This window comes from Marmota marmota, unplaced genomic scaffold (assembly GCF_001458135.2).
Source record: "Marmota marmota marmota unplaced genomic scaffold, marMar, whole genome shotgun sequence".
In the NCBI taxonomy this organism is placed as follows: Eukaryota; Metazoa; Chordata; class Mammalia; order Rodentia; family Sciuridae; genus Marmota; species Marmota marmota.
Genome location: NW_026000168.1, coordinates 17,190,527 through 17,206,960, shown reverse-complemented (window position 1 = coordinate 17,206,960; position 16,434 = coordinate 17,190,527). Strand labels below are relative to the sequence as shown.

The window sequence follows — 16,434 nt, the reverse complement described above, 5'->3', positions numbered from 1 at the left end:
GATCCTATTGACTTGGGAGGCTGAGGCAGGAGGATCGCAAGTTCAAGGCCAGTCTCAGCAGTTGATGGAGGCCCTAAGCAACTCTGTGAGACCCTGTCTCAAAATAAAAAAATAAAAAAGGGTGGGGGTGTGGCTCAGTGGTTAAGCGCCCCTGGGTTCAATCTTGGGCCCCCAAATAAATAGATAAATGAATAAACAAAAATAAAAATCACAGGTGTCCAGGAACTTCTAAACCCTAAGATGGGGAATTTTATTTTATTTTATTTTTCTTTCTTTCTTTCTTTTTTTTGAACTGAGAATTTAACCCAGAGGCACTTTACCCCTGAACTCCATCCCAAGTCCTTTTTAATTCTTTTATTTTTTTAAATTTTGAGACAGGTTGTTGCTAAATTGCCAAGGCTGACCTTAAACTTGTGATCCTCCAGCCTCAGCCTCCCCGGCTACTGGGATTACAAGTGTGCACTACTGTGTCTCGCTAGGCTGGAGGGATCGTGGAGGTTAGCTTAAGTGAAAGGTTAATCTGGCAAGTTACTTAACTTTGCTGATCCTTCCTTCCCCATTAGTAAGATAGACATAGTAATAGTTATACCTAGGAAGATTATTGTGAGGATTTTAAAAAGTTATATACACAAAATATTGAGGACCCTGGTGTTGTGTTTGGGTCTTTACTATCGTTATTAATGTTTGATTCACACACGGTTTCTTAAAGGTTTTGGATTAAGTTTATTTTGAGACAGGGTCTCCCTAAATTGCCAAGGGTCTAAGTGGCTGAGGCTGGCCTCGACCTCGCGATCCTCCTGTCTCAGCCTCCACAGCTGCTGGGATTACCAGGTGTGCCCCCACCGAGCCCAGCCCATGAGAATGATAGACCTGAGCCACACCACGAGGCTCCTCTCCCTTCTCCCATCAGGAAACTCAAGTCAGGACCCTGAACTGGCCTCTCAATCCCAGAGATCCACCTCAGCCAGCTGTGTCTGGGGCCGGCCTTGGGTCCTTTCTCCCTATCCACCTCCCACATGTGTCCAGCGATGAGGATAGTAGAGAGAACTTTTGACTTTCCGGGGTCCCCCAGGCCATCGGCAGCAGAACTGGGGAACGCTAGTCCCGCCCCCTGATTTTCAGTGCCCCTCTGGATGCCCAAGAGAAACCCCGTGTCAGCTGGAACAGAGTGACCACCACAGAGCTCGGAGATCAGGACGCATGTTTTATTATCACTTGGGTGACTATCAATCATGGACAAGGAGAAGGTGCCTAAGTGTGTGTGGGGGGTTATATACAAGCCACAACTTCCAGGTCTGTGATGGAATATTCCCACGCAGGGCCATTGTCCCCACAGCGAGTTTCCATTAAGTCTCTTTCCATCTACAGAAGGATGCTCAGGAAGGGAAAGGAGATCCTGGGTCCCCTGGGGGACAGGGACAGGGACTTGGGAGTGTGTTATACAGGAGGCTCAGGTTGGTGGCTGGGGACCTAAGGAGGAGGGGAGAGAGGGGACTGGGATGGAGTGGTCACTTAAGATATCCTTAGATCCCCAAATTGGATTTTCCGGGAAATTAGGGCTCACTCTTCCAGGGGCTCCCTGGCCCAGGATGCCCGACGCTCGGGGTAGGGCGGCTTCTCCTGGATCCCCTGGCCCCTGCTCAGGTCACTCAGGAGCCCCAGAAGGAGGCCTGATGAGGCACAGGCTCCCTGGGGTGCACAGGGGCCTCCCAGCGCCCTCTTGCCGGGATGCTGGCGCCTCTCAACCATCGGGGTCCCCTCTCCTGCATCTTCTTCTTGCTCCTCTTCCCAGCTCCCCTGGACCTGGGGGTCCACCAGCCTTCTGCCTGGATGCTGCCTCTTGGTGACAACGGACCCCAGCCACGGGGAGCGCGGGCCAGGGTGCTGCCTCTTGTGCTGCTGGGTCATATCTAGAGACCACCAAGCCTCATCCTCGCGTCGCCCCGGGTGCTGGCGTTTGTGGGGCCCCACGGCTCCGCCTTCCTCCTCCTCTTCCACACCCTCCTCTGCCTCCTCTTCCCTTTTGCCCGGATGTTGACGCTTGGAGAGCGAATCGGGTTGAAGGGACTCTGGAGAAAGAAAGAGGCCATCAGGGTCCCCCCCCACACCTTACCATCGCAAGAGGCAGACCTTCCTGAATGCCCACCCCAGCCTTCCTCTTGGAGGCCAAGGCAGATTTCTTGCAGCACCTACCCCCAGAGATTTTGCACCTGCCTCTCAGGCCCCAGAGACACACCCTCACAGAGAAGGTCAAAGCCATGACCTCTGAATTCCGGTCCCAGCTCTGCCACTTCCTGGCCTATGCAACCAGAAGTGACTCAATCTCTCTCAGCCTCGGTTTTCTTCTGTATGAAATGGGAATAACAGCTGGGCGTGGTGGTTGCATGACTGTCATCCCAGCGATTAGGGAGGCTGAGGGAGGAGGATCGGGAGTTCGAGGCCAGCCTCAGCATCTTAGCGAGGCCCTCAACAACTTTGGGAGAGCCTGTCTCAAAATAAAAACTTAGAAGGGCTGGCCATGTAGCTCAGTAGGAAGGAGCCCCTGGGTTCAATCCCAGCAATAATTTAATAATAATAATAATAATAATTATTATTATTATTATTATTATTATTATTTGGAGGTTGCTAGGGAAAAATCACCTAGTTCAGTAAGGATCTGAAGTGCTTAGAATAGTGCCTAGCAAATAAGTGTCTAATAAACAGTAACTAAAATTGTGCACATGATGGGGACGCAGGGCACACAGCATCTTGTCCCTTGAAGATCTGCTCTATGAAATATTTGCAGGAGAGAAGAGGAATCTGATCCCCACCGATTGTCGTCTCCAGTCTCTGCCAAAGGAGTGGCGTTAGAATTTCTAAAGTGCAGGAGGCTGAGGTTCAAGTCATCCTCCCCCCACCCCACGTCCCAGTCCCCCAGTCCTTCAGGCGGCTCAGTTCACCTCCAGCAGCCACCAACAGCCCTGCCCACTCACCTGAGGGCTCGCCCAGGTCCCCTCGCAGTCTCTGGATGTCATCCTGGAAAAGAAGGAACCGTTCTGCTTGGCGCAGGAGGTCGTCCAGGCCAGGATGCTCCGCAGCCATCTCGGCCTCTAGCTGGGCGGCTTGGGGCTGAGCAAGGCCTCCCGGGGAACCGGTCAGGGTCAAGGTCAGAACCAGAGTGAGCAGCAGCCAAGGGCCCGGCATGGCAGCGGCTAGAGGGTCAGTGGACAGAGAGGAGTGGAGTGAGCGCATCTGCTCCATCTCTCCCTCTCCTTCCCCAGAACAAATCGCTCACGGTTCAGCCCCCCTCCCAGTGAGTGGCAAGACTCCAGGGTCACCAGGTATGCGGAATCTGCCACCTGTAACCATTCTAGCCCTTAGGGATGCCTGGCCACGCCGCCTTCTGCCTGTGTGAGCCAGGAGACCGTGGGGACCCTATTGTCACTGCCACCTCTCGACATCATGGAAAAGCTGGGGAAGCCAGTGCTGAGGTTGACCAAGCCGGCGATGTCCCCGCCCAGGCTGCAGCGCTGGCCCGACGGCCAGCGGGATGATAAGGATCGCGTCGCTGCAAACATTGTCCCCAAGGTCCCATCGCCACACTCTAATGCTAATACTCCATCGCCAACTTTCTTGATCTAGTATTTGAGGCTTCCTTTTGATTTTATTTTATTTTATTTGGTGGGGATGGACCCAGGGAGTTGCAAAAAAGCTAGGCGAGCTCCCTGTCCCTGGCCACCAGCCCCGGGCCTGGGATTCTATTTCGAGCGCTCAAATTCCGATTCCAAGGCTCCGCTTCTCCTTGCAACGCTGAGCTGCGTCTGGACCAGGAATCCAACATCCTAATTCATTCCAAAGCGAGCGGTTCGGTTTCCAACGTAAGGTTCGGATCCGAACTCCCCGGCTCTCCCGAGGACCCGCCCAGCCCCTGGTTCCCCTGGAGCCAACCTAAAGCTTCGATCCCGGCGGGGACAGCATGCATGCTGGGCTCCGATCGCCCCGGGTGCCGGGGACCTGGCGCGCACCGCAGCGGCAGGATGCGCTCGTGCGCCCCGGGCTGGGGCTCCCGTCGGGTCCCGGGGCCGGCGATCGTGCGCTCCTTTCCCAGTGCTCCGGAAAGGACGCCACTTGCAAGGGATCGGAGGGGCTCACCTGCCTGGTTAGGGCTCCGCGGGGTGGCTCCGGGATCCTGAGCCGCGGGGTCCGCTGTCCGCAGGTCGCCAAGTCTGCAAGCGCCGCTAGGACCCGGGGCACCGGCGGCGCGCTCCTCGGTGGGGACGCTGCTTATAAGGGCGCGAGGCTGCGGCGCCGATGAGGTCAGCGGGGAGGGGTCGCAGTCGCCCGGGAGGGGTGCTGACGGCAGCGAGCCCCGCGGGACCCCGCCGTGTCCCCCTCCTCCGGAAATCCTGGGGGCGGGGGTCGNGCGGGGGTGGGAGGGGCAGTGCGGAGTCACGGGATGAAGGGGCTGTCGTGGGGTCGTGTCTGCACCCAGCTCTGCAGGAGCTCGAGGCAAAGAAAGAGGCAGAGACTCAGCGGCATCCAGGAAAGAGCAGGAGGTGGCCACAAGGCAGAGACTCCTAAGGAGATCCAGAAACAGGAGGCGACACACACACACACACACACACACACACACATCAAAGAGCCCTAGAGACAGAGTCAAGGGGGGTGGCAGGAGAGAGGGGGTGATGGACAAGAAGAACCTAGTCTCTGATCTTGACCTAGTCACCTCCAGCCAAGGCCTCCCCTTCTCTGGGCCTCAGTTTTCTCAATCTGCAAAATGGGAGAGGGAAGGGTAAGTTTTCAGAACTCGGAAAACAGGTGGCTTCAGTCCCCAGCTCATGGGACAGTTTTGTTCAACACCTACAGTGTTTTGGAAATATCTGAATGAGCAAGATTTTAAAACCAGGAGAGTTCAGGGGGAAATTCTGGATTTATGGGTTTTCTTAAAAACCACTTGAGCAGAGCCTGGTGGCACATGCCTATAATCCCAGCAGCTGGGGAGGCTGAGACAGGAGGATTGGGAGTTCAAAGGCAGCCTCAGCAATGGCGAGGTGCTCAGCAACTCAGTGAGACCCAGTCTCTAAATAAAATTCAAAATAGGGCTGGGGATGTGGCTCAGTGGTTGAGGGCCCCAAATTCAATCCCTGCTACACCTCCCCCCCCAAAAAAAAAAAAAAAATCCCAGCACTCCGGAGGCTGAGGCAGGAGGATCATGAGTTCAAAGTTAGCCTCAGCAAAAGCAAGTTGCTAAGCAACTCAGTGAGACCCCCGTCTCTAAATACAATACAAAATAGGGCTAGAGGTGTGGCTCAGTGCCCCTGAGTTCAATCTCTGGTACCCTACCCCCAACACCACCCCCAAAAAAATCTCTTGAAAAAAGAGTGGGCCCACAGTGGCTTCTAGCAACAGCCAGAGAGAGCATAAGTTGGCTGACCCAGGTCACCACACTCCCCACCACTCCCTGATGTCTCCCAGTGTGATGTGTAGAAACACACTAGAGTCTGCAACTCTGGGTCCAGAAGTCCGTTGGAAGCCAACCCAACCAGGCAAAGAACAGAAGGGGAAGCTGGGAGGAGAAAGATCTAGATGCGAAGGCGCTTGTCCCCAGTAAGTCCCCAAAGTCCAAGCCTTCCCATGGCACTTTAAGAGAGAACACTGTCATCTAGCCCTGGGCACCTCCTCCAGGTGTTGGACTTCTGTGAATCCCAGAGACACTGAGTGAATCAGGCCCAGAAGTCCAGGGGCTCAGAATCACTGAAGAAGGTAGGTTGGGAAGTGCTGAGTTGCTGTGTAGACTCAGGCTGACTATGGAGGCCGATTATTGATACGAGGGGCTGAGAAAGAGAATTCAGAACCAGAGAACCACTGAGTCTGCTGACAGAATTCTAGAAGGTTCTCAGAGGGGCAACAAGATCCACAACTTGAGGGATGACGGACAGTTAGACAGGACCACTTAGAGGGAACCACATTTTAGGATTTTTTTGTTTGTTTGTTTTTTGTACAAGGGCTTGGACTCAGGGACCCTCAACCCCTGAGCCCCATCCCCAGCCCTATTTTGTATTTTATTTAGAGACAGCGTCTCCCTGAGTTGCTTAGGGCCTCGCTTTGGCTGAGGCTGGCTTTGAACTCACGATCCTCCTGCCTCCGCCTCCCAAACCACTGGGATGACAGGCGTGCACCTTGGTGCCCAGCTCACTTCTCATTTTTACCTTGAGGACACTAAGTTCTGCAGACCTCAGCTTGCCAACTGTCAGCACACAGTAGGTGTCCAGGTCAGATGCCTTGCTCTGGGAAGATGGCCAACCTGGAGCCTCAGTCTGATCTCCGTGCTGGACTCCAGGATTTGAAGAATTGCCCCCTTAGCTAAGAATTAAATCAGACCGACCTGTCATCTTTCACTCGCAAAGGTGAAGGTAGACATTGTTACCACCCCCTGTGGACGGCAATCTGAAAATGCACCCTATAGGTATCTTCCACAAGACGATCCAGCTTTCAGAAATGTTTGTGCACAGACTGTCCCCTGTGCATGAGGGTAATTCAAGTGCAGCCTGGGTTTCTAGAAGCCAGAATTGCAAACAGCCTAAATATCTGTCCATCAAAGAGAGAGAGCTGCTAAGTCGACTGGGGCTCACCCCAAACTATGGGGCTTTAGGGTGCTTTTCAAAGAATGAGTTAAATCCATATGAAGTATTATGGAATAAGAGCAGAGTGAAGGACAATGTGCACATCGTGCTACTATTTGTGGGATGCACCCTGAATAGACCATTATGAGAAGGATCTGGGGAGCAGGCGGTGGGTGGGATTGGGGGGTGACATGGGAGACTGCTTTCGCCTTTGGCTTTCGGCTCCCAGTGTGTGTTTGATTCATTTTTTCCCTCTGTTGCAGAATGCACAAACAGCTCCAGAAACCAAGACAACAATCACAACAACCAAAGTCGCCTCTCAATCTCCAAGGGAGGCCTGAAGGTGTTTGGAGAGCAACGCAGCCCAGTGGAGGGCCAGATGGGGGGAACACCGCCCCCTGGTGGCCCCTGCGTGTCTTTTCTTCTGTCGGGGATTTGAGTGGCTCACTGGAGGGACAGTATGTGGGTGGCTAGGGAGAAGTCACCCGGGCTCCCCTGCAGCCCAAGGAGCCAGAGTGGCGGTGCCCTTAGCCTTGACTCCCTAGGACCTTGCAGATTTAGGACAGACAACCCCTCCCAAGGTCAGGCCAGTTCCTAGAAAGTAAGCCACCCCAGGGGAGTGCCCTTTGCCTATGCAAATGAGCCCGCCCAGAGCTCAAATCCAGAGATCACTATTTTTTTTTTTTTTTTTTTGCACCCAGGATCGAACCCAGGGGTACTTAACCACTGAGCCCCACCCCCAGCCCTTTTCACATTTTATTGAGATGCAAGGTCTCATTGAGTTGCTGAGGACCTGGCTAAATTGCTGAGGCTGGCTTTGAACTTTCGATCCTCCCGCAGGAGCGAAGCCAGAGCTCTCCCGCTGAGCTGTCCCCGCCCCTGCCAAAGCTGAGAATCTAATCATCATGTTGCATTTATCTTTCCAGTTTGCTCCTTTGTTCTCGGCTAATGAAAATGTGCTTGATTCCGAAGACTGCAGTTACTGATCAGATTAATGCTGTTTTTTGAAAATGAATAATGAGATAATTTAATGGGGGGATATACATGCTATTACTGACTCCCAGCCCCCCACCCCAACACACACACACACACACACAACCTCTGGCAGAGATGTGTTGAGTGGGTGGAGGGGTCTTCTGATTCTCCTCTAATTCCTCTTTTTTTTTTTTTTTCCTATCTCCAAGTCTCTTTGTTTCTGATTCATAGATATTTTAGACTCTTTATCAACTGTGAGCTGCAGAAAGGCGTGAAGCAAGCAGCCCATCCAATTTACCTTTTGATGTTTGCTCATGGTAGTTTTGTTGGGTTGCTTTGTTTTTGGTACTGGACATTGAACCCGGGTTGCTGAACCACTGAGCCCCATCCCCAGCCCTTTTAAAAAATATATTTTATTTAAAGACAGGGTTTCGCTGAATTGCTTAGGGGCTTGCTAAGTTGCTGAGGCTGGCCTCCATCCTGTGATCCTCCTGTCTCAGCCTGCCCGGTTGCTGGGATGGCAGGCCGGCAGCACCACATCCAGCCTAACAGGGAATCTTGAAGATACTTTGTGTTCAACCCACAGAGCTTAGCACCCGTTGGGTGCTGAGAAGATGATAAACATTATCCAGGATCAACAGATAAGGATTTGAGGATGGAACCAATGCCTAAGTTCCCTGAACACCCAGGAATTGTTGTGCCTGTTTAAAGAACACAAGGCTCAGAGAGGGGAAGGGACTTGTTCAAAGTCACACAGCCAGGAAATAGAGGAACTTGGATTTGAACCTGGATCTGTGTTATTTCAAGCCTTTCCCTGTTCAATTCCACTACAAGGCAAAAACGGAAGAAAACAGCTAAGGTGTGAAGAGCCTTTACTGTTCCTTTTACAAAAATCTCTTTAGTGTTTGGGTGATGTCCTCTCACAAAAGAAACTTTTGAATAGAAATTCTTGCCTGGGTTCGGTCCCCAAAATTCCCAAGAATCCAGAAATTCTTGCCTGTCATCCCAGCAGCTAGGGAGGCTGAGGCAGGAGGATCGTGAGTTCCAAGCCAGCCTCAGCAAAAGCGAGGCCCTAAGCAACTCAGTGAGACCCTGTCTCTAGATAAAACACAAAATAGGGCTGGGGAGGGGGCTCAGGGGTTGAATGCCCCTGAGTTCAATCCCTGGCACCCCCCTTACCCCCAAAAAAAGGAAAGAAAGAAAGAAATTCTTGAGAAGGAATGGATAACTCCAGTAAGTCAGAATCTGAGGTCCCGAAGGTCCATAATGGGGGAGTGAGCTGGTCTTTGGATCTTCTTGAGAGGACAAATGCTCATTTTGAATAAGGCACCAATTCTTGGGCTGGGTGGGGCGGGGATGGGTGCGTTGGTGGCAGCAGGTAGACATGTGGCTGCCAGGAAGCTGGTGATCGCAGGCAGATCAGACACCTCGTCATCCGGAAGGTCTGCCAGAGATAAGGAGCCCCCCACCCTGACTGCCACTTGTCTCATTATGGAAGAAAAATGAGCCCAACTTCCGATTGGCTCAGCCATTTATGTATATTTATCTTGCTGTCAGCCACGGAGGCTCTCGCCCCAGGTTCTGGGCTAATTAAAACTTGTCCTCGAAATATGTGGAGACCACACCCTGAGTATTGATGAAGCAGGTATGAATATGTTAGTCACACTGGGTCAGGTGTCAGGGTGGCAGCATCCAGAGGAGAGGAGCCCAGCGGTGTGGGGGCTTGGGGGGGGGGACATTTGTGTGGCAGTCACAACAGCATAAGGAACAGATGTTTGAAAGTCCCGTGTTGTGTGGACGCCTGTAGGACCCTTCATTTGGTCTTAGGACTGTCCCTTGGTTTCTCTCCCTGAGTAACAAATCCCTCTTCTCAGCTAAGTAAGCTCAAGTTGAGTTCTGTTCTTTGCAATCCTCAGGGATGTGTGAGGCCGGGCCGCTTGCCCTGTGCTGGGACCTTGAGAGAGTCCTGGGTTCGAATCCTGGCTGTGATTTCAAGGGGGAAAACAAGAGATCAAGGTCGTGAAGGGGTTGGAAGAGGCTTGCTGGGGACTGAGAAGGGTGAGAGAGAGAATTCGGTGAAATGAACTCCGAGGTCAATAAGAGGAAAAGGAGTCCTCGTCAGGGAGCCAAAGATGTACCAGGAATATTCTCTACATCATCACAAATATATCTCACAAGGAACTTGGGGGAAAAAATCATTTCCATTTGTATAGGGGGCTATTCTTTATGTCTGGGCTGTTTCCATTCCCCTTTCTTCTTAGGGTGGGTCCCCAAACACTTGCTCAAAGTGTTTTCTGTGATTCTAAATAATAATTCTAATACTTATTATTATTATGTTATTAATAATAATAATTAAGAATTAATTCTAAAAAGTAAATGGCGTAAGTATTTGTTGGTTAGTCAGTGTTCTGTCACTGTGACAAAAATACCTGAGATAACCGACTTATGAAGAGGAAAGGTTTGTCGGGTGTTGGTGGCGCACGTCTGAAATCCCAGCAGCTCAGGAGGCTGAGGCAGGAGGATCCTGAGTTCAAAGCCAACCTCAGCCACTTAGCAAGGCCCTAAGCAACTTAGGGAGACCCTGTCTCTAAGTAAAAAAAAAAAAATTAAAAGGGCTGAGGGTGTGGTAAAGCACCTCTGGGTTTAATCCCCAGTACCAAAAAATAGATAAATAAATAAAAATTTAAAAAAAAGAGAAAAGGTTTATTTGGGCTCATGGTTCACAGCTCTTGGTCCAAGGTAGTTTGGCCTTACTGCTTTAGGCCTGTGTCAAGCCGGTACATCAGGGTGCAAGTACATGGAGGAGGCCCATCCACCTCATGGTAACTAGGACACAAAGACAGACAGGAAGAGGCCAGTGTCCCCTGTCAGGGGACCCTTCCTTCTAAAGGTTGTACCACCTCCCAATCAACCACAGGTGCCACCAAACCTTGAACTCATGGCTTTTGAGAGAACTTTCAGATCCAAACCGTAGCCCAGTTATTCCCATTTTATAGGAGAAACCTGAGACCCAGAAGATGAGTCAACTTGCCAAGGATCAGGTGAAAGACCTAGGATCTGACTGTTTCTTATACCAGGAATTGAACTCAGGAGCCCTCGACCACGGAGCTCCCCTCCCCAGCCCGATTTTGTGTTTTATTTAGAGACAGGGTCTCCCTGAGTTGCTCAGGGCCTCACTTTTGCTGAGGCTGGCTTGGAACTCACCATCCTCCTGCCTCGGCCTCCCCGGGCCTTGAGAGTCAGCCTAGGAACTGTGAACAAAATCTGACCTGGGTGACTTTAATTGGAAACTATAGTCCATCTATATATAAAGGGAGAGAACATTTAAAAAAAAAAAATCTGACGTGGACTTTCACAAGACCGGCTACTGCCCTGGTCTCTTCGACAAGGTGTTAAGAGGGAAACACAAAATCATTTAAGGAAATGAATACTTCAGGCGGCTGAATGAATGAATGGGTACGTGAATCAAGGAATGAGTGAGTGAGACACAAAGGAACCAGTGTCCTGTCCCCCCCCCCCAGAGCTCACAGGGTAGATGGAAGAGAAGATAAAAATAGCCGAACAACTAGAGAACCATCATGTGCCAAGACACATAGCCCTCATGACGTGGGGAGATGTCTCCATGGACAGGTGATGTCCACTCAAGCTTCAAGGAAGAGGTGACGCCAATCAAGGCCCTAAAGAATGGTGACTATTGGAAAATCTGGAGAGGAGGGCATAGGGCATGCAGGAGGGGGTTACTGTGTGCAGGTGGAGGGGTGAAGCTGGCCCAGGAGAGAACACTCCGTCCCTCCCTGTAGACCCCTCCGAGCCTCATTATTGCCTCTTCCTTCATCAGCACCTGGGCAAGAGTTACCTGTGGACATAAATCTAGGGCAGGGGCACCACAGGGAGACATCACCAGGAATGACTGCTCGGAACTTTGGCCCACAGCGGGAACAGAGCCACCCACCCGAAGCATCCGGGGTCTGGCCGTATCCAAGGCTGCCATTGGGCACCTCACCAGCGCTCGCTAGCTACCCTGGTGGCCCAGTGAGCGACAGCAAATGGCTTTTCCTTTATTGGTTTTGAAGCCAGAGAGCCATTAAGGACAGTCATGCAGGATGATCAGACAGGCAAGGGCTTCTGAGGAGGGGAGGAGGGCTGCGGAAAAGACTGGAATGTGGCAGACCTCAGGTCCACTCCCAGACCCACCCCCCCGGCTAGCTCACTCTGTTGGACAGGCCGGGTGTGGCCGAGCACTCCTGCAATCCCAGCCACTCTGGAGCCTGAGGCAGGAGGATTGCACATTCAGGGTCAGCAACGGAAAGAGACCCTGACTCAAAAGAAAATACAAAGGGCTGGGAGGGAGATCAGTGGTAGAGCGACCCGGGGTTCAATCCCTAGTACCCCATGCACACCCCAAAATGGAGAACTGCGGGCAAGGCTGTCACTCCTCTGAGCCTCAGGTTCCTCATGGGTACAACAATCATAGTAAAACGTAGCTCCCAGGAGTTTGCGGGGACATAGGGACTGTGCCTGCTGGTGTGGAGCTTGCCTGGGACAAAGCAGGTCCTTGGTAAATGACAGCTCTTCTTTCCTCATTTCTCCCTATTGGACAGTTATCATTAGCAACAAATGTAACTGATTTTTTAAAATTAAAAACAATAGCCAGGCACGGTGGTGCACGCCTGTCATCCCAGCAGCTCGGGAGGCTGAGGCAGGAGGATCACAAGTTGGAGGCCAGCCTCAGCCAAAGCGAGGCCCTAAGCAGCTCAGTGAGACCCTGTCTCTAAATAAAATGCAAAATAGGGCTGGGGACGGGGCTCAGAGGTTGAGTGACCCTGAGTTCAATCTCTAGTAATAATAATAATAATAATAATAATAAAATAATAATTTAAAAAAATTGGGGCAGAGGGTACAGGAAGTGCCAAGGCAGGGAAGATAAGAGGGGAGATGTCGGTCACCTTAAGCTTAGAAGGGCAAGAGGTAGCCGCAATGACCAGAACCCAGAGAAAAAGGGGCTCTTTGGGCAAGAGTTGTAACCTTCAGCTGAGGGACCCCCACAGAGAGGGAAATGGGATCAGTGCTTGTCTCTCTCTTGTCCCGCCCTCTGGTCTCCTTCTCAGATTCCCATTGGCCAATCCAACAGGAAGTGAGGGGCCAAGGTAGGCATTATTAAAGGCTGACTTCCTGTTGGAGGGTCAGATGAAGAGAGATCAGGTCAAAGGGGGTTTTTGTGCCCCCTTGATCACAAATTGGAAGCTGTCCTCTGAAGAACCCGCCCTTAGGCCCTCCTCTCCCGCAGCACAGGCCCTGTCCAGGGCAATGGCAGCCACTGAATTTCATAAGGCACACTCAGGAGGGCCCTCATGACAAAGATCATGATGGTTGAGGCCTTAGCAGGGACTCAGCCTGAGGGTGGGGACCGGACATGGAGTCTAGGGGGACGGGAGCGGCCGGATGTGTGACAGCATGCAGATGAACTCACACGGCAGGCGCCCCCATGATGGATGAGCCACTTGGGCCCAAGAGCTGGGGAAATGAAAAGAAATTTAAAAAAAAAAGTTTAATAAATTCTGATGAGAGTCACACTGTAGACAGATCCGCCCTCCCACCCTGTCACCGAGAGTCATTTTAAAATTCATATTCAGAGAAGTCACAGATAGAGTCACTCGAGCTGTCGGGGTGGCAGGAGGCTGGGCTTCAAGGGCCCTTTGCTGAGGCACAGTTTTTCTTTCTGGGCTTGGGGGGGAGGGTCTTCTTAGCAGGTCCCAGGCAGAAGCCAGGGGTCACCAACTCCTGGAATGCCGACTTGAAGCACCCAAGAAACTCACGGGGCCACTGAGGAACTCTCTTCTCCCTTCCTTTGTCCCATTCTCCATCAGGCTGGACAGAGGGGGAGGGCGAGGATCCAGATGAGAAACCCAGGGCCCGGCATATAGTAAATGCTCATTAAAGTCACCAGCCATTCCTAGGATGGGTAGGAATGACCAGGAGCTCCAAGCAGTGGGCAGAGGTGATTCTAGACTCAGGGGAGGTGAGCAGAAGGATGTATTCCCCGCTGTATTCCCCAGCGGCTCAGGAGGCTGAGGCAGGAGGATGGTAAGTTGGAGGCCAGCCTCGGCAACTTAGGGAGGCCTTGAGCAACTCAGGGAGACCCTGACTCTAAATAAAGCATAAAAAGAGCTGGGGATGGGGCTCCGTGGTTAAAGGTCCCTGGATTCAATCCCCAGTACCAAAACAAACAAACAAAAAAAAAAACAATAACAATAATAATAAACTAATAAAAGAGGACGCTGAGACTACCTGACCCCTGTCACCCCCAACGCGTCCCAAGGCCTTCTGCTTGGGTTCCAGTTACGGCGGAGGCCTTTGAAGACATTTCTTTTCTTCCTTGGTCTTTACAATTTTTTTTTTTTTTTGGTCTCTGGGTCTATTATTCTCAGATTTAATTAATGTTCCACTTGACTAATAAAATATAATGAAAACAACTTGGATGGTCTGGAGGTGGGAGCTGGGGTAAGCGCACATCTTAGAAAGGAGGGGAGAGGCTTGGGGGGCTGCCAGCCTCGGGGAGGCGGCTGGCATGAACTGGCTTAGGCACCAGCTGGGGCTCAGTTTCCCCAGTGGGAGAGACGCAGCAGGGTGAGCCCCCTCCTGTCTCTGAGCCTCTGCTTTCCTGACTCTTGAAGAAACTCCACCTTCTTCATGGTCTCCCAACACTTAGGGTCACTTAGGCCTGGAGCTCAAAATTTACCAGGAGGCTGAGAGCACCCGGGCAAAAATAAGGCCTTGTGTATGGAAATACGGCCTGTAGCCAGGCGCTGTGGTGCATGCCTGTAATCCTAGCGGGTCCGGAGGCTGGGGCAGGAGGATCGCAAGGTGGAGGCCAGCCTCAGCAACTTAGTAAGGCCCTCAGCGACTCAGTGAGACCTTGCTTCTAAAAACAAATATATAACAAAGGGCTGCGGATGTGGCTCCGTGGTTAAGGGCCCCTGGGTTCAATCCCTGGTACCAAAAAATTAAATTAAATTGAATTTTAAAAAAAGAAAGAAAATACAGACTTGGCTCCACATCTGGGTGGAAGCCCAGGGGTCTGAATCTTACCATGGCTGCTCTAAGTGCTTTTGGCTCAGGCTGGACTCAGACAAAGTTTGGAAAATCAGGATTAAGACCTAAGATGCGTCTCACTATGTTGCCTTGAACCCCTGAGCTTAAGCTCTCCTCCCTTCTGAGCCTCCAGGGTGGCTCAGAGTAGCAACCAGGCCAGAGTGGTTGTCTAGGGACCATTTTAGGATGTCGAATGGGTAGAAGAGCTGAAAGTTATTACAGTCCTTCAGTCTCCTACGCTGTGTGGCTGCTTAACAAGAACATGAATTGCTTATGTGCGTGAGTGTGTGTTGCAGGTGGGGGTCCTGGGGATCGGACCCAGGACCTTGCACACGCTAGGCAAGCCCTCGACCACTGAGCGACAGCCCCCGCACTTTTCATTTTATTTGGAGACAGGGTCTCACAAAGTAGGAGAGGCTGGCCTCGAACTTGCGATCCTCGTGCCTCAGCCTCCCAAGCAGCTGGGATCGCAGGCGTGAGCCACCATGCTCAATTTACTTTAATAATTTTTTTTAATATTTATTTTATTTCTTAGTTTTAGGTGGACACAGTATCTTTATTTTACATTTATGTGGTTCTGAGGATCGAACCCAGTGCCTCATGCATGCTAGGTGAGCACTCTACCACTGAGCCACAACCCCAGCCCCTACTTTAATAATTTTTAAAACGTGTTTAATTCTATAGCAATCTGTTTTGTAGCAATCTGTTAAATGACTAAAATAACTTTCTTGAAACTTTGGTCCTAAGACTTTTCAAAATTAATTTCTAACTGGTGCATTTTAATTATGCACAAAAGTGGGATTCGTTGTGACATCTTGGCACATGCATCTTCCAGTGACATTTTAATTAAGAGTGGGCAGAGTCTAATTTCATATAACCTGGGAGGCTGTGCCTCGGCTTCCTCCGGCATGCTTATTAAATTCAGATCCCAGCAGGGTGCAGTGGTGCACACTTGTAATCCCAGTGGTCAGGAGGCTGAGGCTCGAGGATCACAAGTTGGAGGCCAGCCTCAGCAACTTAGCGAGGTCCTGAGCAACTTATCAAGACCTTGTCACAAGACAAAAAAATTAAAGGGCCTGGGGATGTGGCTCAGTGGTTAAGCGCCCCTGGGTGCAATGTCTGGTACAAAATTAATGAATGAATTGATTGATTCGTTAAATATATGGCCCCACCCCAGGCCTCCTGAATGCACACTGCAGTCATTGGGTTGCAGGTGGTCTGTGCCCCATCAGGAAGAAAGGATCTGAAGGAAAATTCTGCCCGAGGGCTGGAGCAGGTGTCTGACATCTCCTGGGCAGTCACCACCATGTCCCCTTCCAGTTCTCAGTTCCAGTCTGTGCACGTGGGAACTCGGGAAGACCCAGGGACAAGTTAAAAGTGCACAGAGGATCTGAGATGGGTGGTGACCTCCCTAAAGAAGCCACCCAGCAAGAACTGGCTAGTGCCTGTATTCCACAGGTGGAGGGCCGGCCAAACGTGGGCTGACCTTGGGTTCCGTCCCCAGCACCCCAAGGAAACAAAGAAAATAATGGCATCCAGCCTTGAAATCAGCCTTGACAAGCACAGATTTTTTTCGTTGTTCTAGGGGTTGAACCCAGGGGCACTCTACCAGAGTTGTACCCCAGACCTTTTTATTATTCTTTTATTATTATTATTTTGAACCGGGCTCTTGCTAATTTGCTGAGGCTGGCCTCGAACTTGCATCCTCCTGCCTCAGCCTCCCGAGTCTCTGGGATTACAGGCGTGGTGCCACCGTGCCTGGCTG

At 51.4% G+C, this 16,434-nt stretch overlaps 1 protein-coding gene across 1 annotated transcript; it reads right to left on the bottom strand.

Moving 5' to 3' along the window:
- Window positions 1-1,184: 1,184 nt before the first annotated feature.
- Trh (thyrotropin releasing hormone) lies at window positions 1,185-4,561 on the bottom strand. Its single transcript, XM_048786979.1, has 3 exons — window positions 4,132-4,561; window positions 2,973-3,191; window positions 1,185-2,069 (listed from the first exon to the last, which is right to left on the bottom strand). The coding sequence occupies exons 2-3, from the start codon at window positions 3,181-3,183 to the stop codon at window positions 1,561-1,563; spliced, it is 720 nt and encodes a 239-aa protein (XP_048642936.1). The 5' UTR covers window positions 3,184-3,191; window positions 4,132-4,561; the 3' UTR covers window positions 1,185-1,560.
- Window positions 4,562-16,434: the final 11,873 nt, after the last annotated feature.